This window comes from Malaya genurostris, chromosome 2 (genome assembly GCF_030247185.1).
Source record: "Malaya genurostris strain Urasoe2022 chromosome 2, Malgen_1.1, whole genome shotgun sequence".
Taxonomy (NCBI): Eukaryota; Metazoa; Arthropoda; class Insecta; order Diptera; family Culicidae; genus Malaya; species Malaya genurostris.
The window spans coordinates 347,492,420-347,519,611 of record NC_080571.1 but is presented as its reverse complement, the minus strand read 5'-3'; the positions used below and the strand labels follow the sequence as shown (position 1 = coordinate 347,519,611).

General features: G+C 37.8%; 1 protein-coding gene across 1 annotated transcript in view; it reads right to left on the bottom strand.

Annotated features, from left to right (window-relative positions):
* Positions 1-739: 739 nt before the first annotated feature.
* The window catches only part of LOC131432024 (ETV5-related protein Ets96B), a 47,250-nt gene continuing 20,797 nt past the window's right edge, over positions 740-27,192 (bottom strand). Inside the window, exons 2-5 of the mRNA XM_058598060.1 lie at positions 23,295-23,853; positions 23,060-23,218; positions 15,506-15,643; positions 740-1,773 (exon numbers count right to left, since the gene is read on the bottom strand). Coding sequence (XP_058454043.1) covers positions 851-1,773; positions 15,506-15,643; positions 23,060-23,218; positions 23,295-23,853 — 1,779 coding nt within the window. The 3' untranslated portion in view covers positions 740-850. The remainder of the gene's footprint in view (positions 1,774-15,505; positions 15,644-23,059; positions 23,219-23,294; positions 23,854-27,192) is intronic.

The window sequence follows — 27,192 nt, the reverse complement described above, 5'->3', positions numbered from 1 at the left end:
ATCTGAGTGTCTCCAGATGAGGCTGCTGCCTTTATATAAGAAGCATAGTGCACCTCCACTTTTTTTGCCGGATTTAGCGTCGGCTCACTATGCCAAAACCACTCTAAATTGGATTGCGAAAAAGGGTATAAATTTCGTTGAGAAAAATATCAATCCCCCAAATTACTCTTAGCTTCGACCCATCGAACGTTACTGGGCAATCGTGAAGAGGGTCTTCTAGAAGACTGGTAGAGCAGCTGGGAACATGCAGGAGTTCAATAAAATTTGGGCTCCAGCGTCCAAAAAATGCAATGCAACACTTGTCCGGAACTTAATGAAGAGCGTTCGATCAAAAGTTCGAAAATTCGTGAAGGAATAACTTAAATTTCATTCGGTTTTTCATTATGCTTAAGTTTAACCTCGTACAATAAAGCACCAATTTTTAGTTTGAATAAAATATCGTTTTTTATCATAATTTGAAAGCAAAATTTGTGGATAGCTTATTTTTGATACACTCCTTAGACGATCAAACAAACCGATTTCGGTTATTGTTTTAAGAATCGAAGAAAATTAATTTAAAGAATAGCACAGTATTATGTATGATAGTAAGATTGATATGAGCAAGGCATCATTACACCACTAGGTGGATTAAAACAGGTTTTTGGGTTTCTGTCACCTTGGCATCTGTGAGCGTAAAATAAAACACCATTTTTGATTTTGAACATCATCAGCTATACATTTAATTCATAGTTTATTGCTTTAATTTCTGCATTCGTCCGGCGTGTGTTCGGCGATCGTTTGACTAACAGAGAAAATTTAAAATGTTCTCCTACGTGAGTTGACTAGACTTAGTTTACTGACTGAGTTAAGCTTAGTTTCCATGATTGTACGTGGATGAGCCAGTGCTAAAGTAGGAACCTCGTTCCACCGCTTCGGAAACACCATCAGTCACGGACGATTGTCCACCGTGACAGTTTGGTGGTGAGGAACTGCTCGGGTGCAGATTTTGTTGTTGATGATGATGATGATGGTGGGGGTGGTGGTGGTGCGACGAATGCAAATGGCCATCCAATGCCGAATTACAACTGTTCCCGATCGTCGAGGTTGTTGGAGCGACCGTGCCACCGTAAGCCATGTTGAACAGGGCTTCTGGATCGCACACGAATTTGTAAACGTATCGTTCGCCAGCCACCTTCTGCATGATTCCCTTTTCGTAGTAATATCGCAGACTTCGGGACAGTTTGTCGTAATTCATGGCAGGTCGATTTTTCTGGATTCCCCAGCGACGGGCAACTTCTTCCGGTTCTACTAGTTTGAATTCCATTCCTCGACCTGTCCAAGCTATACATCCAGCACTGGAAGCCGGTTCGTCCAGAAGAGCCACCAAAAATTGCCACAGTTGAAGAGATCCGCGACGTTGATGAAGGGGTCCGTTCGGAACTGGAAGAGAGTTAAGTGGCGAGGGATTCGTGGTGGAAATATTAGTCAAGGCCGAGCCATTTCCCGATCCGGTATTGCAGTAGTCGGGCTCCGATGAGGTCACGACGTCCGACGGTTGACGGTAGGATGCATATCCTTGATGATGTAGGAATGAGTCCGTGGTGTCCGTCTGATGAGCACTGATACTGTGCGTATGATCTAGGGCCGAGGATAAGTGTGACGTGGAATCCGGGAATATTGAGTGCTGGGTGAGCTGTGGTGATGAGGTTGCCGATTGTTGTTGGCTCTGGAGTTTCAACGAGGTGTACAGCGGATCGTTGAACATTCGTTCCGAGTAGGTGTGCCAGGCTGTTACTGAAACGAGAAATAAATCTTGCATGAGTTACATATATCCCTGAAAGTATGCGCTCATTTTGCATAATTAATCTCGCTAATTTCGAAGCGAATTATTCCGGTGAAAGTCGAAAAAGTTACCTCCGCAACGTGAATAGCTAAAATCTCTGCCTCTAATGGCTGCTCTGATGAAAGATGGGAAGGGGTGTAATCGGATTTGAAATCGCACAGAAGCAGGCCATGAGGGAAAAACATTTAGCACGTCATCACAAAACATTACAGACATTGGCAAGAGGAATTTCAGCATTAGCTTCAGCCGTTGTTTGTTTGACGGAAAGGGGCGCTCTAGCCGAGATTTTCGGGGCGAAGCGAATAAATGAACAATCCCGACGGGATTCCTCGGAAAAAGGTATAACAATGGGCATAAATATTTGATCAACCTGCCTTCAGCTCAACCCAAAACGGCCTTTCGGATACAAAATGGGCTGCGATTGTTTTATGACAGCACTGAATAATTGTGTTTTTTAAACTGTTTAATGTGAATGTTGTATTTCATGGCAGGAACAAGATGTTTTTACCCACACTGAGGAAAAATCAGTTAAGGTTCTACTAAACAAACTTAGGAAAACATGGTTGAAACAATTGTAGAAAAATATACCAGATGAACTGACATTTCTCATTCGAGTTTCCGCTAAACGACTGCGAAGAAAATTGCTTTTGCATTTTGCTTTGAGTTACTGTTTTCCTGTTTTTTTCCTGTTTTTCAAAAGTTTTATAAAACTAGGACTTATGAACCAAATAGAAATCAAATCAATTAAGAGATAGTGATTGTATAATTATTCGCTTTATATATTTCAACAATAGTCAGTAAAGTCATGTCGTTTGGACATGCGTGAAGTATCGTGATGTCAGATCCCATCTAATACATTCTTCGTGTACCCAAAGAAGACTATCCAATGTCCCAGTTCGAGATATTCTTGCTTGTCGTGACCTTCCATACATGAAACTTCGTTATCATTTCATAAAGACAATTGAAGTTTCAATTTATTAATTGACCCTTTCAAGACTTAGTTCTAACTCTAACTGCGTCCATTAGTTCAACCAATAACTAAATTTGAATAGAAATGATGTAATGATACAAACAAACTCGAAATAGTTTATGAAATTATGAACAAAATTTAAAAAAATAACAGTTTGTTTTATAGTTTATGGCAGGTAATCGTTTGATTCAAATGACGAAATATAGTGGTTTTCAGCTGGAAATAGAATGCGACGGAATCGTCGCAGGATAGCGAAATAATGAGCGTCAGAACCACTGATGCCAGGTTTGCAGATTGGTATGTAAATTTGCAATTTCGTTTGTTAGCAGACTTTGCAATTAAGCCGACTTTTTTGCAGATTTTCGAAATTTTATGAACAATTGTCCATTTTAATGACATTTGCTATTACTGTAGGGTTTTCGTTTGGTTTTTTCGTCATACTTCTAAATATTGAGGTCGAATAGGACCATTTCTAATACGCAGACGCCTCAAATTTCACCTGGCATCGCTGCCAGAAAATTGGACAGTTTTTTAACCCCTTCGCTGTCTGTTGTATTGAAATTAACTAGCATTAGAGCCAAAAGAAAAATTAATCGGCTGTTGGATTGAGGCCAATTGCATTTTCAACTGGTAAAATTCCTTAGCGACAATTGTTATTTCATCGAAAGCATCAACAAATGTATATCTGTCAAAGACGACCAACCTTTTAGAGTAGACAAATAGCACAATCGATTAAAGCACGAGGTTTTGAAAACTAAGGCGTCGATTAATACAAAATATAAATGAAAAGGGTACATACTAAGCACAAAATAATAATTACGTACGATTCAGACGATCCGTCTTCTTTTGTCACAGTCAATCTCCGTCACTGGCACCGTCAACATTAATTACATGCATTCTTATGGAGCCATTCACACGTAACGTCACCGTCACGGAACGTCTTGACGGACGGAGCGTGTGAACGTTCCGGTAAAGAAAGTATTAAACTAATTTTGACGGAAGCTGACGTTTCGGTGACGGTGACGGAAGGAGGCGGATCGTCTGAATCGTACATTATGTCAAATAAATAGCACACGCCGTAATCATACGCATTATCAATATGAATTAATTATGACTGAAGTTTTCTTAATAATAAATAAAAAATTAGTTGTTGTAACGGTCAATTTAAAAAATATTTTTTTCTGGCTTGTGGTCTCGAAGGGGTTGAATCGATGCGAATGACAGTTTCGCTATCTTTGCGGCATTTTGTCGCTATCTTATCGCATCGCAATCTTTTCTAGCCGACAGTGAAAATCACTATATGATATTTAAAATATAAGAGGAATATGTATTTATTCAATTCAAATCGTTGTGACTATACTAGAATTATATTAGGACTAGCGGATCCCTGCACACTTCGTAGCGCAATAATATTAGATTAGATGGAGGAAATCAAAACTACTTATCAATTTCAAGGATTATTGAAGAAAAATATCATTATAATGCTCTATGACAGTGGCCCCAACCTTTTGATATCGCGGACAACAGGACAAAATATATAAAACCGATGGTTTGCCGAAACGCGAACAGGCAGCGTACAATTTTCTATCTGAAAAGAACTCCGCATTCACGCTACAGACTCATAACGATTATTGACGGTAACAGAAAAGTTAAACGGATGAGAAAATATCGTTCAAATTGAAATGACATATCAGTGGGCATCATTGGAATGCGTGAAATAAAACCTTTTTCTTCTTTTAATCTAAACTTTCATTTTCTGCACTTCATTTTGTACTTTGTGTGCTTGTTTCAGAATTTGTTCCTGTACTTTCTGTACCTGTTTCAGTTTTTTATGCATTTGGTCCTGGGACTTCTGTACTTATATCTGTACCATCTGCACATTCTGTACGTTTTTCTGCACTCTCTGCAATCGTGCCAGTACTACTTGTACTTGTTCCTCTTATTTCTGTACCTGTAGTTGTCCCGGTTAAATTCTCACAACTCGAAAATTATCTTTGGATGGAAATTATTTAGAATGCTCTAAAGTCAGAATAATCGAACGACCCTCATGATTGCTCGCGATCAGTGAAGTACAGAATGGTATTTTTCTCGCACAGTGAGAAGTATTATCCTTCATGTTCCGTAAAAATGAATCATCTGACAATTGTTTTTTATTCGATCTCAACATTTTTTCCCCAAAACAGGTACACTTCGCACTTTGTCCTGCTTTTAAAGGTCCCAAATGACCCAAGCAAAATACAATCAAAATCAGTTTGACAGTTTATGAGCAAGAGCAATCGTTCGAATAGGTAAAATATGTCGATGAGTTCCCAAATATCGGTCTCATCAATGTAATATAATAACAGGAAGCAAACGGGATGGTTTGAGTACATTGGACGAATCTGTTCAAAGCCACTCAAACGCAAATAATTTGGAATTTCGAAGTACTCTGAGTTGATATAATTCGAATCGTGTTTGGGCCAATGGAAGACGTTTGGACTCAAATAAATAACCGAACTTGCAATTTGAAGCAATAGATGAAAGGCTATAGCAGGATAAGCATGTGAAATTGGCCCCCAAAGGAAATTCATATTGTTATACCACATTCGAAAGGTCATAGACTGGAAACATTTTTCTCAAAGTTTCAACCCTTTAACTGCCATATTGACGGAGCTAGGGTGGTTCTATTGATTTTTATTTCAGTTGATTTTTGAAGAAACCGCTTCTCCGAAAAATTTGAAAAAAAATCAGGCATGTTTAAGGCATTATGGGGAAGGTTTACAATTTTTTTCAAAATTTTTGAAGATGTATTTCTTCCATAAAAAAAATACTTGAAAATTTTGAAACATATTTTTTTCCTCTTACAACTTTTGCACCACCCCGGATTTTTTAGTGATAAATAAAAAATTTTTGGACATGTTAAAGTGGTATGTTTTCATATTTTTAAAAAATGTGGACGGCCACAATATTTGATTTTTTCTAAAATGGTAGAAGGTAAAAGTTTAGATACGAGAAGCCTTCTGCTTACTTAAATGACCCTTTTCCGCACTTTATTCTTCACATCCTTGCTCTTTCTTGAGTACTATGGCTCTATAATTTCATATTCTTTCTCTTCTTATAATCTCTAGTTAGTTTGATATCGTTAAAAACCGAAAAAAGTAAAAATTACTGACTGACCAGAAGTCATAAATAAAAAAGTAAAAAAAAGTAAAAATTTGATTTGATTCCATCACACACAGCGATGAATGGAGCGCTGGCCGTGCGCCGCTTTCACCCTGGGACGCATAGCCATACGCTACAACTCCAGGCACTCAAGCAATAGTTTCGGGCAAATCTTCCATTCCGGTGTTATAACTAACTATATAGAGATGAGAAAATATCAATACAATGAAACACATTGTGTGAGAACTCTGGTAGAAGGTGAAAGTTTAGATACGAGAAGCCCTCTGCTTACTTAAATGACCCCTGTCACGTCTCACTTTTTTTTATAATTCGAAAATTCGATAGTGTTTCATGAAATGGTCAAATCGCTTTGCACTGTGAGGTCTCGTACAACGCGGTTTCCTGTTTTGCCAGCTCTGTACATTTCACTAAATGCATATCGAGTTGAAACAACAGCGAATTGAATTTTTCTTTTTTATATTGGTGTCAAACAAAAGTGGCCATTGATGAAGGTTGGAATAGATTACTTAGAATTATTGACTGTATATTTCATTTAAATAGGAAATGGGACAAAAAATATTATAAAAATACATTGCTATTTGATAGCACACATTTTGTTTCTGATTATTTTCGTTTATTCTATAAACTCATTATCGTCACTTCTTTCATTGATCGTCTTTTGTAGCTGTTCTGATTTAAGCATTTCTGACAAAATTTCCGCCGGTCTCACTATTCTGGATAAAAACCGAGCATGAGATAAGATTAATTGAAACACACATTTTTTTGCCAAAATTCGTTTTTATTATTCAACATAATTGCCATCAGAGGCGATACAGCGATTATAGCGATCTTCCAACTTTTCGATACCATTTTTGTAGTACGATTTGTCCTTTGCCTCAAAATAGGCCTCAGTTTCAGCGATTACCTCTTCATTGCTTCTAAATTTTTTACCAGCGAGCATTCTCTTGAGGTCTGAGAACAGGAAAAAGTCACTGGGGGCCAAATCTGGAGAATACGGTGGATGAGGGAGCAATTCGAAGCCAAATTCATTCAATTACAGCATGGTTTTCATCGACTTGTGACACGGTGCATTGTCTTGATGAAACAAAACTTTTTTCTTCTTCAAATGAGGCCGTTTTTTTGAAATTTCGTCCTTCAAACGCTCTACTAACGCTTTATAATAGTCACTGTTCATGGTTTTTCCCTTTTCAAGGTAGTCGATGAAAATTATACCATGGGAATCCCAAAATACAGACGCCATAACCTTACCGGCCGATTGTTGAGTCTTTCCACGCTTTGGGTTCGGTTCATCGCGTGCAGTCCACTCAGCTGACTGTCGATTGGACTCCGGAGTGAAGTGATGGAGCCATGTTTCCTCCATTGTTATATATCGACGAAAAAAATCGGTTTTATTTCGATATAACAGCTCCAAACACTGCTCAGAATCATCAATTCGTTGTTGTTTTTGATCGATTGTGAGCTCACGCGGCACCCATTTTGCACAAAGCTTTCTCATATCCAAATATTCGTGAATAATATGTCCAACACGTTCCTTTGATATCTTTAGGGTGTCAGCTATCTCGATCAACTTCACTTTACGGTCATTGAAAATCATTTTGTGGATTTTTTTCACGTTTTCATCGGTAACAGCCTCTTTTGGACGTCCACTGCGTTCATCGTCTTCGGTGCTCATATGACCAGTACGAAATTTTGCAAACCACTTACGAATTGTTGCTTCGCCCGGTGCAGAGTCTGGATAACACTCATCAAGCCATTTTTTGGTATCGGTGGCACTTTTTTTCATCAAAAAGTAGTGTTTCGTCAACACACGAAATTCCTTTTTTTCCATTTTTTCACAATAACAAAAGTAGCTTCACTCAAAATGCCTTATCTCACAAACTAATAATCAGACAGCTGTCAAATTTATACACATATCTTTTGAAGGTTGGTACTAACTGAAAATGGTATGGATTTAATTCTAGTGGCGCCCTCTCATAGAAACGATACGAACTTTTCAGCCGATCTGTTAAATAATGGCGGCCACGTGTGAACAGCAACCAACAGTTCTATTGCCAATAGCACATTCACAGTAACGGCGCTGGAATCCCAAATATCCAATCGAATTTGGTGTGTCCTCGATATAGCACTTTTAAGCTTTGAAAAATGAGATACAACTTATTACGGACCCGAATAGCTTTTATTTGTGATCTGTGTGTCTTAATTGGGTCATCTCGTGATAAAGCTTTAAATTCAAAATTACTTGGCAGAAAAAAAAGCTTCTATTCCAGAGCTACTATATTCCGATACTTGCTGCTCTCGTTCCAATCCAAGAATTGATGATATTTACTCTGAGAGTGAATAATCACTTACTGAGTTGATTGGTACATGAGACGTCATTATGTATTCTCTGATATTTTCTAGAAAGTACGGACTATTCTACACAATATACCCAAAAATCAAAGAAATCGATTCAGCGAATCAAGTTTTTTAATGGACATGGTCGATAAATGCATGTCTTGAAATAATGTAAAAGGTTATAACTCAAAAACGAAAAATGACGCATTACTATTTTTTAAATCTGTTGTTGTTTCAAACCATTCGATTGACGTTTTCAAACACAAAACTCTTACTTTATCTTTATCACACATTTTTCCAGAAAGCTATAGACATCCCTCGATAGCATATCTTTATGATAACTTTTGACACTGTGATGAAATTCTCATTCTTTCTTTCATTATTCTTTTATTGCATCCAACAGTAACACGTGAGAAACTGACACTCGCTTTAGTTCTTGACTGCCGTAACCGAATTTCATATGTGTGATATTCGCGACGTTCATATATTACTACCATTCATATATGAACCAGTAAGTTCTTGTTTTGTAACTTTCTAGGTTAGTGCGGCGAATGACCAGAAACGGTTAAAGTCGCTAATAAAATAAAACAAACAAACAAACTTTCTAGGTTGTACCCGAAGTATGATCGTGCATGTATTATGCAAATGTTGAAACTCATTTCCTCCTTTTCGTCACTTTGATTCCTAAGCCCTGCGCTTGAGTTGCATAAACTACTAGAACAAAGCACTATGCGTTTCCTTTTAACAGAACTTGATGGGGACGCATGGTCGACTGTTATTTATTTTTTAGAAAGAATCAAATATTATGGCCGTCCACATTTTTAAAAGTATGTCAACATACCACTTTCACATGTCCAAAATTTTTTTATTTATCACTAAAAAATCCGGGGTGGTGCAAAAATTGTAAGAGGAAAAAAATATGTTTCAAAATTTTCAAGTATTTTTTTATGGAAGAAATACATCTTCAAAAATTTTGAAAAAAAATTGTAAACCTTCCTCATAATGCCTTAAATATACCTGATTTTTTTCAAATTTTTCGGAGAAGCGGTTTCTTCAAAAATCAACTAAAATAAAAATCAATAGAACCACCCTAGCTCCGTCAATATGGCAGTTAAAGGGTTGAAACTTTGAGAAAAAATGTTTCCAGTCTATGACCTTTCGAATGTGGTATAACAATATGAATTTCCTTTGGGGGCCGATTTCACATGCTTATCCTGCTATAGCCTTTCATTTGAATCTACACGGATAAAAATCTATTACCGGTACCATTATTTTTTAATCATGAAATCATGAACCATGCCTTCTCATGAAATTTCATAAGCAAAATGATTGATATCATGAAAATATTCATGAAAGATGTGTTATTGTTTATGATATCAATCATTTTGCTCATGAAATCATGACTTATTATGCAAGATAGACATGATTCATGATTTCATGATTTTTAATCATGGTACCGGCATTGGATTTTTACCCGTGTAAGTTTGTAAAAATCGATCATACCATCGATGAGAAAAGTGAGATCCATTTGAGAAAATATAACCACTATGTCCGGTGCCTCCTGGATCGGAAAGCGGGAACCATGATAGCCGGAATCAGTGTGTTCGGCCGTCTACTGATAATGACTATCGAATGGAGTAGTTTTGAGGCCAGTTTAGAAAATTTGTCAAGTGTTTGTTTCGCCCATTTAAGTGATGATATTAACTTTTAACACACTTTACCCTATAATTCCGAAACCGAAGTCAGATCCAGATGAAATGCAGAAGTTTTGTATATAATCATAAAATCTTTCATTTAAATCTGAGTTTGTAATAATCGGTTACTCCATCTTTAGTAAAAAAAAATTAGTACACATATTTCTATTTTTATTGCACATTTTACTCCATAACACCGGAACCGGAAGTCTTATCCAAACAAGCAAAGCAAAGTCTTGGCATTACATTCCTTTTGTGGAATTTGGCCTTTCTGTTTCAACAGACTTCGCAGCCGATTCTTAAGTGTACAGAATCATTGCATGGCTAGTACTACGGATCCTACTGACACTAAGAACCCTTCCAGGTCGGGGCTCGAACATATGACAACTGGCTTGTAAGACCAGCGTCCTATGCACTGAACCGCCAACCCGGGACAAGACCACACTTGAATCTAAGCTTGTGAAAATAGGTTCAGCTATCTCTGAGAAAAGTTGGTGCACTTTTTACCCCATATTTCCGAAACTGGATGTCGGATCCAAATAATATTCAGGAATTTGATATGGGACTACAAGACCTTTCTTTTGAATCTAAGTTTGTGAAAATCGGTTCATCCGCTTCTAAGAAATTGGAGTGGTTTCCGGTTTGGATTACACGATCACTTTTTTTCGATACTTTTGGCATCTGAAATGAAGATCCGGTATACCCAAAATCAATGTATTTGATCATCAACTAACCAAATCTGTCCAATTCAAGAATTATACGGCTATTTGAATGTATTTGATTGAATTTTTCCGTTTCATGTATAAAAACACGCCTCTGAAAATTAAATTTTTATACCTATCAATTTGTAATTTCGGAAGCGGAAGACGTATCCGGATGAAATTTTGTTGGATTATATGGGGTTGAAAGACCTTTCATTTGAATCTACGCTTGTGAAAATTCGATGAAAGGTCTCTGAAAAAATCGGGTGCACTTTATCTTCATTTTTTTTGCACATTTTACCCCGTTAATCCCGAATCGGAAGTCCGATCCGGGTAAAATTCAATAGCAACCTATGGGACCAAAAGAATGGGTAAATCGAGCGCACATTTTTGTTACATACCACACACACACACACACACACACACACACACACATACAGACATTTGTTCAGTTCGTCGAGCTGAGTCGATTGGTATATAACATTCGGCCCTCCGGGCCCCGGGTAAAAAGTCGGTTTTCACAGTGATTACATAACCTTTCTATATGATAGAGGCAAAACACTTCTTAATCCACTTAGTGGAATTTTCATAGATCTTGAAAGATCATCGTAGGGGGTGGGTGGGCGCTGGGGGTGGTACATGAAACTTTCGTAAAAAAACATGAAATTTCCGAAATCGAAAAAGCTCTAAGAATATTGAGCGTTAAAAATATCTTCGAAAAATGCACTCACAGACATTTTCCGATCTCGTTTTTTTTTTATTTAAAAGATATTTCATTCAGGCCTATTTGCGTACAAGCTTTACGTGGCCGATTTAGCTGAGTTTTAAGATAAATTTTTTTTGTATTGGATCTCGTTGTCACCCTTTTTCTAGGGGGAGAGGAGCTTCCATTTTCCTCTTGCGAGGATTGAGGGGCAGTTTGTTCGTGGTTCGTCTCGTTATCCATTGCCGTGGTATTGTTGTTGATTTCGTTGCTAGTTGCTGTAGATGCGCCTTGTTGTACATTGTTTGCAGTTGCTGGTTGGTTGGATGGTAAGCTGTTAACTGCAGCTGGTGTACTTTGTTCTATAGGGGTTACGTTGGATGGTTTCGTTGAAGGGGATACTTTCCTGTTGTTGCTGACTGTCACAGGTGTACTGGGGTTGCTTGGGGTCGGTTGGTGTAAAGGAAGCACCGTTGTCCTTTGGTACAGTTGTCTCCTTGTCCGGTTTATCACATGGCTTACCGTATTGAACAGCTTTTTGGCAATATTGACATGTGGCCATCTGATTTTCATAGGTAACAAGTGATTTGCACGGTATTCTTGTATCCTGGCCGAATGTCACATAAGAAGGTATAGGCCTCCTCAAGCGCATGCGTAACAATCGTACGCCATTTAGAATACCGGGGAAAAAATCTTCCACTTTTCTTTTTCGATAGAGAGAATCTCTCCGTATTGGGACATAGTTTAGCGAATATATGAATCGGTGACGCTTGAGGGAAGATCATGCACACGCACTTCTATAGCACTATCTTCCATATATACTGGAATGTTGTACTTAATGTTCTCGTGCTCCACATGGTGCACATTATTATTGTCTTTAGCGAATTGAATTGCATCCAACTCTTTATAGAACTGGATGTAAACAACATTATTGGTCTTATTGCATTGAAGTAAATGCACACGTTTAATGTCAAGATGCATTTGCTCCTTAAGCAAACCTTCAAGTTCTCGTATCGAAGGTCGAATTTTGCAGTGTCTGAAGTCAACAATAATTGTATTTTTTCGTACCGGCGGAAGCTTTTGTTCGTTTGGTTCACTCATTTCGAGATCGTTCTATTAATCACTACACAATACTGTACTTGATTTCTTCTGTCCCGAACATAAGCGGTTTTGGTTTATCGACTGACTTGGTTGAGATGTACGAGCGAACTGTTTCCGATCTCGTTGAACTGAGTCGAATGGTATATAACACTATGGGTCTCTTAGGTTGATGTCAGAAGTGAGCGCGGAACGCGGCCCGAAGCTAAGCTATTCAATGCGATGTACTGTTTTCGCATCGCATTCACTCTGACTTCTTTGCTTTGATCAAATGCAACAAACTCGCACGGACGACTAAACGCTTCGCGTGATGCCTTCACTCTGACAGCAGCCTTAGGGTGAAGCCTGAGTGGGCGCGACACGCGACGCGATGCGTAACGCGAAAGTTTTCCAATGATAGCGAGTGTCAAAGTGATAGTAGTAACAAAACAATATAATTTAATTATATTCCTATTTAATGAAAAGATCAAAATGAATCGAAATCATCTTGACTGAATCCATTCTTATTTAAGCCATCTACATGCTGTAGTGTTAATCGCCTGCAGCTATATCCGAAGTTGTAGCTTTTTTTGCAGAATGCAAATCTTTCTCACGCGACAATGTTTTTTTCTGCAGTAGTTTTAACTTTCGAATTTCTATTTCCAGAAGTAGTGCCGATTGGAAGCCAGCTTCTTAACATTTTCAATTCAAAATTTTTGGAAAATGTATAAACTTTTTCCATCGACATATCTCGAAATATTCTCAAAACTCATTTAATGCACTTTCATTGACTGTACATGCCAGTAATTTCTAATGTTTTCAAATCTCCAACACTTGCGAATTCCGTTAAAACTGCTCCGATTAGTGCTTTGATATCAATAAAATTATCTTCTTCCGCCATAACGAAAAATAATTTAGGAAACCTTTGGTCGCTCGTTAATCGCATGAAAAACTGTGCACGTACTGCTTCGTTGTTCGTCGCACCGAAAATCGCTTGTCACTACGCAACGCCTCATGTTTACTCTGAAATGCATGTTATTTTTTTGCTGTAAACAAATGAATGAAATACAGAACATCAATGATCGCATCGCATCGCTTCGCGTCGCTTGTCGCTTTCTCTCTGGCTTCACCCTTAGGCTCCGTTCGAAAGTCGGTTTTCCAGCAATTCTAACCTCACGCCAAACACGCTCAGTTCAGATAATCGTTCGGTTTTTTATTTTGTCAGGTTCAGTTGAACTGTCCGGAAAACTGAAGGTGTATGGGCCGTTTTAGAAAATTTTTTGAACTGTTTTTTTTACAAGTGATAATGAAATGAACTTTTTCTGATCATGATTTTCCCAACACTGCGCCAGGGATTCCGACTCACCCCTACATACGTTATACTTTCTATATTGAAATATCAAAGTTGTTCAAATTATTAAGTTTGTAGTATGTTTCATATATATTTAATTCATTGCATTTTTCAAAATTAAATTTCATACATCATACAAAAACTTGATAAATACTTTCTAGAAGAGATGCGTCAAATAAAAAATGCCAGTAGAAATGGTGCTTATTGTCTAATATAAGGTACAGAGTGCTCTTCGTTTCATCAACGTTACTTTATCTGTAAGGGTGACTGCAACTTGACTCGAGCATCAGTTTCAGCACTGTTTACAAAGGACAAACACATTCGAAGCGATAATGCTAATAAATAGCAACATCATCATCCTCGTCATTATGAACAAAAACATTATGAAATTTTAAACAACCGAAAATATTAGCATTAGCATCGGTTGACCGAGAGGGGATTCGAACCCTTTTTTACAAGGGCTATGAAAACAGCAAGCCAGGGGGGGGAGGGAGGTAGAATTGCCAGTGAATGAGTGATGATACGGATCAGAGTACCCTTCCAGTGCCTGCTTAGATGGTGATCCTGCGAGCAGTTATTAATGTCGAAAATAATCGAGGGAAGCAAAATACCACCGTTAAATGGGAAACTAATTGTTCATACTAAATAATTGATATAAATGAAATGATGCTGTAAATTAATTTTCCGCAGGTGAGGATTAAGGCAGTTTGGTAGGTTTCAATAGTTAGTTATCGTGAAAAGGATCATTACAGATTTTTAGACTAGGTCTAATTCAGTAGTGATTAAAATGTGCATAAAATAGTGAATAATAATTTCTGGCTGGAAAATTCGATTGTTATTTTTCAATACTCGCTAATCCATCGTCAATCAGATTAATCAAATCCTCTGAAAGCGTGGCAAACCGCTGATTGGAGTGTCATGGGGGGGTGGAAAGGAATATGCCAGACAAACAACTGCTTGGTACAGTGAATGAATAATAATTTTTATTCCAAATATATCCGCGACGGCTTTCTTTGTGGATTAATTTCGAAAGAACTATATTTCCATATTTCGCGCCTCGAGCAAAAATACATATTTTTATCCATCGATTTCGACTTAGTGCGATATGAACTCGGAACCAAAAAACGGTGGCAATCTGATTTTCATTAAACGAAATTGAATTTGTCACTTTCGTGATCCTGTTCAAGGATGATTTCCCCTCCCTTCGCTATCCCATCAAAGCAAATTGCGACCTGTACGGCGCTGCTGGAACTGGATTGTGTAGGATTTGGCCACAAAAGCGAACAGTGACAAGTGGTAAAGCAAACAACAAGTGGCAGGAGAGGCCATGGAATGGAAAAAGCAATGCGTGGTGCAATGCAATATGTGCTCGAGGGTGGAATCCAATCGCTGACGAAGGAAACATATTTTTCTTGTATTGTACAAGAAAGGCAACGGAAGTCACTGTCGGTATTTTATTTTTGGTGTTTTGGTTGGGGTGTAAATTGGCACAGGATGTACTTGGCCGTTTTCCCAGAGGGAACGTGAAATTAAATTATGCGGCAATTTTGATTTGAGATTATTCATCTGGTGTTACTTGACTGAGTGTGGGAATTTTTTCGTCTCTCAATTTGCGAGTCAATTTGAATTCCATCCGGAAAATCGCGACTTTGTGTGGTATTTTTATTCACCCTTAAGCTTCTATCACTTACCATCACCGGGTTCACGTTTCACCAGCTGGGGTGGCGTTGACAGTCGATAGCAGTAGGCGGCGGCTGCTGCTGCCGGGTGTGTTGCCGGGGTTGCCGCAAAATCGAAGAATGCCGGGCGTTCGTTCCGAAGGGTTTTACCTGTCGAGAAAAATAGATTTTAGTGGATTTTTTTTCTTACGTTGATACGCTGTATAATTGCTCTGTTTTGAACTAGTAAAGTCAAGTGACAGTTTAAAGAGCCGTGCTTCGGTTGTGCTTCTTCGATCTTCGGGAAGGTATATCCTTACTGAAGATCCACGTAGAAGCCACGTGTCATGTTGTCTGCAAGACGTTTTATGTCAGAGCTTCCCTGCTGAGCAAGAATATTACAGTCGGCTTTTGAAGATGTCAAGGTTTCAGAAAGCGACACAATTTCAACCATCCTCCAGTACGAAGAAGATACACGGTTTTATGTATATTCTAGGTTGTATGTTGTAGAAAATTCAACTGTTGTTTACGCTTCTAACAACTTAAAATAAAGCCAATCTCGTGAATTCCCCGGATCGGAGAAGGTTTCGAATTAAAAGCTGTCTTGGAGAATTTGTGTCGTCGCCAGGCTTCGAATTCCGTTATTTTTATTTTACCACTAATTTTCCAGTCTGCCTTTCCGTTAAGCAAAGCATTAAAGCTAAAGTGTTATAATGCAAAACGTGACATTTTTGACTGTGTTTTACTACATGGAACGAAAAGTCCCGGGCCTCTAACAAAAGAGACGTGAATAGTTTCGAACCGTGTATATTTTTTGTTAAGATTAAGCCTCTAGATGGCCCGATATCAAATTTCATGAAAATCTATCCACTAGTGTTTGAATAACAGCTGATCGTGTCAGACGAGTTCTAGTTTCCATCTAGCTATGAAAAAAGACCCACCAGCGCATTCATGCATAAAAGCCACGGTGAAATTGAATGATTTGCGGTACGGATTGGTACGGACCATCCCAGATATTCTTTAAAACTGGCCCCCAGCGACTACCATCTATTTCCAAACCCGAAAAGATTTTTCCAGGGAAAGAAATTTTTCTCGAATGCTGAGGTCATTGCAGAAACGGAAGCCTATTTTGAAGGCCTTGACAAATCTTGTTTTCAAAAGGCATCAAAATGTCGGAGGACCGATGGGTCAAGTGTTTCACTCTAGATGGAGATTATACCGAAGGACAAAAAAGTTTTCATGTTAAAAGATCGACTTTTTCTTTGTTAGAGATCCGGGACAAAAATAGCTGACAGTGTCATACAACCTATTAGCTTTCGCCTCTAATTCCACATCATCCGAAAAAAAAAACAGTAATTGTTCGGATTTCTATTAGCAATTATCTCCACATGCAACCAAACAGAAATATCTAGATTTAAGATATCGCAGAAATCTCGAATTGAAGTTCTTCTGGAAAAAATCTAGAGATACGGAGATGATGTAAACTTCCGACGTCCCATAATGCGTTTGAGTTTCAAAAGTTTTCATGCTGCAATTATAAGCTGACTTACATACTTCGTCTTCGACCTCAACAAGCATCATGCCTACTGTTTAATTTTGATATTTGCTTCTCTGTTGTTAAAGTGGCATTGAAGCAAGAGTGGTAATGTGTCAAACTTTTGCTCGTACATCTTAAAAATCCAAGCTACTCGCACGCAAAGTAATAAAAGGAGGAAATTGATTAATGTGATCAAATTAACTATTACCAATGTAATAAAAGTGGCCGGTGAACGCCAGATGTCGTCAAATCGTAGAAAATAGTGTCTGCAACCCCGCATCGAGTTAAAAAACTGTAAACTTACAAGTAATGACTCCAAATCGTGCGATAAGCAAATCAAGACGGTTGGTCGCACAAGTAGCCGATGAAGTTTGATTACAGGGTATAGGATGATGAATGCTGCATCAGGACTTTCAGGACAGGTATATTCTACGGCTACTGAAAGAGAGAAGAGGGAGTGCAAATTGAAGAATAAGCGACAGGCTGTTGTCAGCGAGCTGCAGTACAGGCAGGTTCGTACCCAGGATTTCGCTTCGGGAGGAAAAATAATGTTGCTGAAGATTGCTTATGTACATAATTTTCGGTGCACCCTTTACCGGCGTTTTTAACACACTTTAATATTTTTCACTGGAACTATTATTAAGTATTTAAATAAAATTTGTGACTGTGAGTGAGAGAAGGTTATTGTTTTACACACATGTCTAAGACTTTCTAAATGTCCATTTCCAGAGCACAAAAATCCACAAAATTTTTGATAGATTTTGAGAAGTAGACCGAGATAACTGTCTTAATTCGATTCGTGGACAACGGAAAACATCTTCTAAATTTGTAGGTCATATTAGTTGATGGCCATACAAACTTACTTTGGTTATACAGATTTCGGTATCAGGCTCAGAAAGTAGCAGTCTAAAATTCCAAAACGAAACTCACATCGATTTCATGGAGATGACTTGAGGTCTGGTAACAAATAATAGTTCAAAAAGGTTAAATCAGGTGAACAAGGTAGATGGGCAAGTAATTGGAACCCAAACCGTTGATTTTAACCATGGCAGCGATGCTCATGTGCTTCATGTAAGGCCCTTTCACTGTGATTGCGGTCTTTAATCGCTCCATTTATGCACGCTTATGCTTGCATTTTTGTGAATATACCATAACAATCTCAGAGAACCGTCATCATGATCTTTCCGAACCTTTGATCCTCCTTTGAGGCACTCGTGCCGCTTAGAAACACTGGTGCCGACTTCAGTCCATTGACGAGTAATGATTCTGTTCTCTAACGTATGATAATGGAATCAGCCAAACTTGTATTCGAAGTGCGCTTGCGTTCGTCTTTTTAGTCCTAAATAAGTATTTGCGGGATCCAGCGGTAGGATATTTTTCACGTCTGCAGAATCTTGCCCAATTATAGCAATCATGGTAATTATGGTAATTATGGTCACTTTCTCTTCCCGGTCGTCCAGTACAATTTAATGTCTTTTTATTATTGTCGTTTATTTTACTCCGGATTTTACCTTCATTTTATTTAATTTTGATACTGCTCGTTTCGTATCAAACATTTTTTTTTCTCTTTTTTTAATTCCGGGAGGGGCCAGGAAAATGGACAAAGTTACTAAGGAGGCAGTACCAAACTTGATGGAAGAAGTTAACCAAAAGTTCCGGATATTTGCAGTTCCTATGAAGAAAGTAAGAGCGAATATTTTTTTTATACTCTGTATGAATTGAACTTGGAATATTGATTTGATTTGCATTTTTATACAAAATTTGACATATTTTTATTTATTTATAGTTTTGAAATGCTCACTTTAATTTTCATTCTCCTGAATTTCCTTTTTTTCAACCACAGCTCGGTCCAATACCAAACGTCGATCGTAAGCTTCTGAAAGAATCCATAGGAAGGGCTTTTGTCATGATATCCGCTTGTTGGTCTGATGTACAAACAAACTTTACTGTAATCACCGATCGTTGAATGAGTTCTCTTATGAAGTGATACCTCGTATCGACATGTTTCAAACGCCCATGACCCAGCGCATTTTCAACTATCCTGATCATCGATTGGTTGTCCCCGAAAATCAATCGAACACTTTTTTAAATTTTTTTTACCGGTAATTCCGGAACTAGCAGTCGGATTCAAATAAATTTCAGTAACTTTGTATCGATTTATTCATATCCGAGAAAAATGAGAGCAAAAAATGTTAAGGGAGACCGGGGCTAGTCCGGACATAAGGTTAAACCGGACAGGTTGAATATCTTATAAACCAGCAATCATTTCGACCCAAGGGTGGACTTTGTGAGCGCGTTTTCATGTGACAGACTGGCATTAGTTAGCTGGATGACGCTCAGTTTTACATCAATCATGTTTGTGTCAAAATGTAAACGTTTTGCACTGATTTTTTTTTTTGAAAATTTCTGATGTTTTAGATATATTTGATTACTATGCATTGTAATGATGGTAATATTAATGCTTCCAAATGTTAATTTCGTGCTGAATCCAGTGATTATTGAGTGCTTCCGATAACGGGGAAAATAAAGAAAGCTAGAATTGTCTGTAAGGGGCTAAACCGGACAAAAAACGGGTCGTTTTTGTGGATTTCCGAAGTGACGTGATTTTTTGACGTGAGTTCGTCTAACTTTACTATGGTTTTTCAAAATTTATCCTATGAGTGAGTGTTTTCGATTGTGAATATCTCTTGTATTATTCAACATATCAACATATTTTTTTCTCCACGTCTTCGAAGATATGATAAGCAATTTGTGACTGACTTTTTGGTAGTAATAACTCGAAATCATATCGGATTTCCAATCTGTTTCCCCGTTAGATACTGATCATATTTAAACTAGCTCAAGGCGGCTTTACGTCTTAACAAAGCCTAAAACAAAATCGTTTCTCGAAATTATAGTTTTCTAGAATATTTGACAAGTAATAGAGACTTCATTCTTGACTCTTTCAGCTCAGATCAGAATCCAGATCAAGAATTCAGTTCCTAGAGTTCAGTTCTGAAATTCAGATTCAGAATCCTAGTTTTCCGTTTTTAATTTCCAGAATCCAGATCAAAATTTAAGTTCCTCGTCTGAAACCGAATCATCTGACTAGAACCTGGTTTTGAGCCCAGATTTTGAAATCAAAATCTGGAACTGAGATCAGGAGATTGATTCTAGACCTGGATCTAAATTTCGAAAATGTATTCTGGCCTTGGATCTGAATTTTAAAACTGGATTTCGGAACTGAAATTGAGGTCTGTTAAAAAAAATCTTTGTCCGGAATTCCGATTTAGAATTCAGTTCCAGAGCTGAACCTGAAGATTTGGAACTTTAGATCGAAATCAAGGACCATAATTCAGTTCTACAATTCTTTTGTATTTCCTGAATTCAGTTCTAGAATGCAATCCAGAATTCAGGCTCAGAATTCTGTACCAGAATGCAATTTGGTTCAAAAATTCAGTTCTACAATTCCGGTAGTGTAACACTTTTTAACTAAATTCCAGATCCGGATTCTAGAACTGAATATCGGAGCTGAATTCTGGATCCGAGTCTGAAATCCGAAACCTGAAACGGGATTCTGTAATCAAAATTCGGCTGTAGGCCAGAATACAGGTCCATAGTTCAGTGGTAGGATGGACACATAATTTTCGACTTGAAATTCTTAACGGATTCTTGAAACATACCTAAATATTTATATCTATATTTTCATTCTACTTCTTATCACTTATTAAAACTAGATTTACTGTAAATTTAAGTAAAACGTTCCTTATATGTAGCGAAACAATCAAGTAGTCTTCAATAAAGCCCGTGAAGTCAGTTTCAACATCAATTATTTTATACTGCAGTGCGCAAAGTTTCGAGACAATATCTAAATTCCAAGTGAGCAGGTGTCAGCCAGCTGCTGGTACAAAATCAGTACTTCTAATGACTGTTATCTAAAGAACTATTGAGATTACTTCTTTGCAAATCGGAAGTAAAAATCATCAGTTTAGTGCAATAATTTGATTAGCTTTAGAATAATTTGGTTAGCTTTGTGCATTTTTCGCTGTGCGAAAGATGTACCAAATGAGCGCAAATAAAGATAGCATTTGACTGCATCGCGTTCGAGAAAAATGTTCCGAGAACTCCACAACTTGGCCCTTCTCAAACGTTGAGATGTATGAAATATTGAAATATACGAGCGACCGTATGACATGTGTTACGATTATTTTTATGTAATGATTTCTTCTAGGTCAAGGCTCAAACTTACACGTGACTTTGACTGGCGCCCTTTATCCTGGAATACAAACGTAATCATCCGTAATAAAATAGTCCTTCTCAGGGCTCCAAAGCCACAAACGGTTCTTTTCAAGACCCCAAAGGTGACGTAAAGAACTGTAACATCTTAAACGGTCGAACGGTATTAAATCAGTAGGGGACGGGTATAGTGTGATGGGTAAGTCGATGCCTTTCACGCAGCCCGCCTGGGTTCGATTCCCAACCCCGCACATAGGGTCAGAAAGTTTTTCTGGCCCGAAGAGGCGAATGACCTTAAGGTTAAAACCTCTATAATCGAAACAAAAAAAAAAAATATTAAATCAGTAAATATCTATACACATCTCGAATGAAGTCCTACGCCAATCTCGCGGCTATGTCTCCGACATTACCCACCCCAAGCTTTTTCCACAATAAATTCATTTTCAATGCTTTTTCCCAGCCATCATCGGCATGGAGCCGTTTTCATCTAGGTCTATTACTGCAGTAATTAGCTTTGCGACGAAATTGGTTGAATCTCGAGCAATTCATTACAATCGACAGATGACAGGGATATTTTCAGGAGAACAGTTTACAGGTTGTAGTTAGAATCCGAAACACAACTTGTCTTAAAATATTGGTTTGATGGCATCGAAAGATCGGTTAATGTTCGGTAACTGTCAAGTGGTAGCGGAAAATGATTGAAAACCTGACCTGGAATACTTCACCGATGAAAAGATGACCTCTGAGGTTGATGGACAAAGCGTTCAATATATTAAGAATAAAATTTTTCTGTTCTATTTCTTCAAAACGATCACGAAATAGAATTGATTTATTACGTTTGGATATCAGATGAAGCGCATTTTTTTCGAAGTATTAACTTTATAGTATGTTCACATTAGCGCTGATATCAAGTGATATACGGATATACTTGATATCCGATGATATCATGCGCGATATTACTTAATATCCCATACAATTTGATGTCAACGCGTATCACCATTTTGGCATGATATCCGGGATATCATGTACGATATCATGTCGAGTTGTCAAAAATCGCAACTAGCAACACGGATAATGGCATTAAACGCACTCATTTATGAACGTCACTTTAAGAGTGACAATAAACAATCATTATAATTTCGAATTTTTCAACGAATACTGGTGTTAGGAGACCATTAAATGCAAGACTTCAATTATTGATTGAATTGTAGGAAAGAAAAGCAATATTATTGATCTTACTCCTAATGGGAACATTCAATATGACAATTTGATTGTCAAACGATATCATTTCGATCATATGTGAACACTTCGACATGATATGCATATCATCTCGGTATATCAAGTGATATCAGCGCTTATGTGAACATGGTATTAATTGCATCGTTCATTGATGCCAACAGCAATACTCTCTTTGTTTAATATTTCTTCTATCAGTGTTTAATTGATATTTCCTCTCTGAGCCGGTCCGGAACGGTTGTCTAAAGATACCGAAGTCGAAGTCGATCAATGAACGCATTGCTTTCGGGATATTTTTTATACAAAACCCTACACCATTTTAACATTATTGCACCCCGGAGGCAACGAGCTCTCTCTCGATGGAAGCATTAATGTTTGGTGCAAATATTTGTTTATTTCTGTATCGAATCGACTATAGTGACGATACCTTTTCACCGGTTCACAGCCTGCTAGGACCGTTGGCACACAATATGAGTATGTACTCAGGCAAATATTGTCGTTTGCAGTGAAAACTGGCAGAATAAGATCAGTAAATATTTTAGCTTTCCTTCTCCGCTAGCTGCGTTTTATTAATATTCTCTAGCCCTAGCAAAACTTACCGGTATGCCTTAAGCCGTAGCTATCACAGTTCTCGTCCAGTATCCCGTCGTGTGTGATAGCTGCGGCAGCCGCCGTCCAAAGGTCACGGGGATGAGCGTGATGGTGGTGGTGGTGGTGATGCCGATATTCGGTACCCAAACGGTATTCGGAATAGTAATCTGTGAGGGGCGGAGAAACAAATTCGATTACTACGAGATAATGAGGATACTTCAATGACATTGTTTTGTAATTTACCATTGTTGTGATGGAATGGGTTCACATGTGACAACGGCGTAACTGGCGCTGCGGTTGATCCGGGTCCGGTGGGAGGTGGAGATGCTATGGTTCGTTTGCTACTACTACTGCTACTACCGGTGCTAGTGGTGCTACTATGGGCTGTGACACTATTCCCGTGGTGGTGGGAATGTTGCAGTTGCTGCTGTTGCTGCTGCTGTAATTGGTGAGGGTCACTACTGCTGAGATTATGGCTGTGAACATGGTCTTGCTGATGCTGAGTCTGCTGCTGCTGCTGCTGATGCTGGTGCTGACTGTGAGGATGCAGATGGTGGGTGTGGTGATGCTGCAGAAGATAAGCAGCCGATGCCGGTGAAGATAGGGAGGTGGAGAGAAAATCATTTGCGTGAGCTTCATCGCTGCTGCTGTTATTGTTGTTGTTGTTGTTGTTGTTGACTAGTAGGGAACTGCCGTTTGTTCGAATGTCACCCCCTCCGACAGCGAGCACTACCATCGTTGGGGAGGACTTTGACGAGGTCGGTGATGAGTCTAGGGCTAAGGATGCTGTGGTTGTGCTTTCCTGCTGTGAACAGGTTTTTTTTTCGACGGTGAACGCCAACCGATATAAGAAGAAAGAGAAGAAAGCAATTGCTTCTGAGTTCAATCAAGTTTATCATTTATCAAAAGATGGTTTCTTTTCTGTGTCGTATTACCAGTTGAAAGGTTAACGCATCCCCAGGTCGAATGTTGGAAAAGGTTTCAGCCGTTCGGGAGTTTAATATTTCTATTAGCCAACAGTCTATTAAATTTACCGTTTATTTCTTGAAGCTTGACATGTTTTACTTTGCTGTTTAGATTATCTTTAGGGTGGTCAATGCAACGGTGTGACCTTAGTTTAATAGCAGCAGGTTTTATTATTGATCATGTTTGCGTTTTCTCGAACATTTGATGATTTTATTACAATAAAAAATGTGCAAAGCCTAGTACTATACACGTTCATTTCAACAACATTTTTCCCTTAAGAGATAGAAAGCCGATGTCACCTACAAAGTTCTAGAACGAGAGGAAAACTTTGCCGAAGAAGTCTCGGATGTATAAAGCATTTTCGTTTAAAACCTCTTAATATCAGTTTTTGTACATAACTTTTTTCGCAATGGCTTTCTACGTCTTCTATGTTTGAGACAATTACTAAATAAATAAAATTACGTATTTTCGTGGAATTGGCCTTTTTCTTACAAAGTTATTTAACATTTTAACTTTTATATATATTATAACTTTAAGTACTTGAAGTAGGTAGGATCGCAGACCAAAGTGAACGTACACATACTGTTTTTAAAAGCTTAAATCAAGCGATATTAAGCAACGAAGTGTGTAACGTTACTCTTTCGAGTTGTAAAAATAAGATTACAAAATATAGAGTGCTTTTTTAACCCCTTAACACTCATGGGGAAACATATTTCACATCTATAAAAATCTTTATCGATTCGTCAACTATTAATAAATCGATGTTTTTTTTACTGAATGCTTGAAAACTTGTTTCTAAGGCTTTCTAAACGAATATGAAAAAATCTGTTTTAATCCACCTAGTGGTGTAATGATGCCTTTCTCATATTACTTACATTTTCAAAAATATCACCAGAAGATTTTGTGAAGAACTTTTTTTTTTTTCAATCTTGAATAAAATAAGAAACTTTCTTTGTGTATAAACTAACATAACCAGTTCAATTTGTAAACAATTATATCAAGTCAATAAGAATTTTTCCTTATTTTGAATCGTCGCACTAAATGATTAAACCCACTTTGCCCTATAGTACTGGAACCGGAAGTCGGACCCGGATGAAATTAAACAGCAGCCTATGAGACTATAGGAACTTTTGTTTGAGCCTGTTTGTGGAAATCGATCAAATCATCTCTGCGAAAATTGAGTGAGTCTCGTTTGAAACTTTTTGACCACTATTTCCGGTACTTCAGGAACCGGGAACCTGGAACCAGAGCTTAAAATTGTCACGCATTCTCATTGAAAGAAACCATTCCAACTGTCTTATTTTCAATGTTTTACTGTCTCATTCGTAAATGACAGACAACAGAACAAACGAAGAGAGAATGAGAGATAATAATTGCCAACGTCACTCTTTTCTCCATGACAAGACGAAACCAAACTTGACGCTTGGCTATAAATTGTGACTAAAATATGACAAATCGAAGCAATTACATCCCAGAAGCTCTACTACAAATTCGAACACCAACAGGAAAAAGTTATTGTGAGACCTTTTTCTGTCATTTTCAATTATCACAGCTTCGGTTGAATATCGACACTGCCTACTATGGGATTTTCACTGAAAACTGCAAATGACTGAAACGGCAAATGAATAAAAAAAAACAATTCTGAAACTACTGTCCCGCTTATGTCATTGAGTGAACATGGATTTCGTTCTGATAGTTTGCAAGCAAAGCTGAGAGTGACAGTAATTTCTTGTCATTTTCGTCTATGTTTAATCAATGAAAATGACTTTTATTAGCTCTGCTTGGAACCAGTATTGCCGAAGTTGGTTCTATTAGTAAGTAACTAATATAGCCTACAAATTGAATCATTTCTAAGCCAAATCTAGAATGGTTTTACCCTTTTTTGCATCGTCGCTCCAAATGACGGTATGAAATTCAATAGCAACCTGTGGAACTACGAGATTTTTCATTTTATAAGTGATAATATTTGACACATAGTCAAACACAGACACATCCATTGCTCAGCTCGATGAGCTGTGTCAAATAATATGAAACATTTAGCCCTCTGGGCCAATTTTCAAAAGTCAATTTTTCAAGTGATTGCATAAACTTTCTATATGAGAAAGGCAATAAATGTACTTTTATAGAAAAGCATCGTTATAATGATCTTGTAATAACACTAACAATTAGATACAAATTGATTAAAAATATCAAATTTAATGTGGCAGCCCTGCACGCTATACGGAATTGATCAAAGCACCCTGCGAACGGAGCAAAGCCGCACGTACCGTCGCGTACTAGTTTTGCATCGTCATTTTGAATGACGATTTGAATGTTTTGACACCCTATACCTATTTGCCCTATAACTTTGGAACCGGAAGTCGGATTAGGATGGAATTGCACAGTATATTTAAAGACAACGAGAGAGCTTCAATTTGAATCATGATGGGCTTAACCGTTGCTGAGACATCGAAGTGAGTTCCGTTTTTGGAGATTTTCTTCACTATTATCGGTGCTTTCGGAAGCGAAAACCGCAGACTAATTGTTCCAAAGTAGATTTATGTATTCACTAACTAACAAGATCTGGCAACTAGATGAATTTAGCAGTAAGTTTTATAAAAATGTGCACCTCGTTTCGCTATCGCTGGTGAAAAAATGCTCATGAAATTGTAAATTTGCACCAATCGCACTTTAATACCGGGAGTCGGATATGGATCAACTTTATTTGCTTCTTAGTTTGTGAAAATCGGTTAAAAAAATGGTGTGCATTTTTTTTAATAAATTTTCACCTATTTCCTTATAATTCCGGAACCGGAAGTCGGATCCAAATGGAATTCAAGAAAATTGTATGAGGCTATAAGATCTTTCATTTGAATCTATGTTTGTGAAAATTGGTTAAGCCATCTCTGGGAACAACTCGACGTTTATTAATTTCTGAGGATGATAAGGAAAAATATTTCCCATGAAATTATAGGGTTTTTCTGGTGATATTCTCTTACTTTACACCCACACTAGCTAAAATATTGTGTTGTACTAGCTATATTGGTTTTTTGGCTGGTTAATGCATATTTATCAAAATCACAAATTGGGAATTGTTGCTGAAGGTTGAATCTACACAACGTTAGAGATAACTTGGGTATAATCCTAGCTATAATATATGTTTCTTTCAATTTCCAAAAAGTGTCAGCCTTGGTCT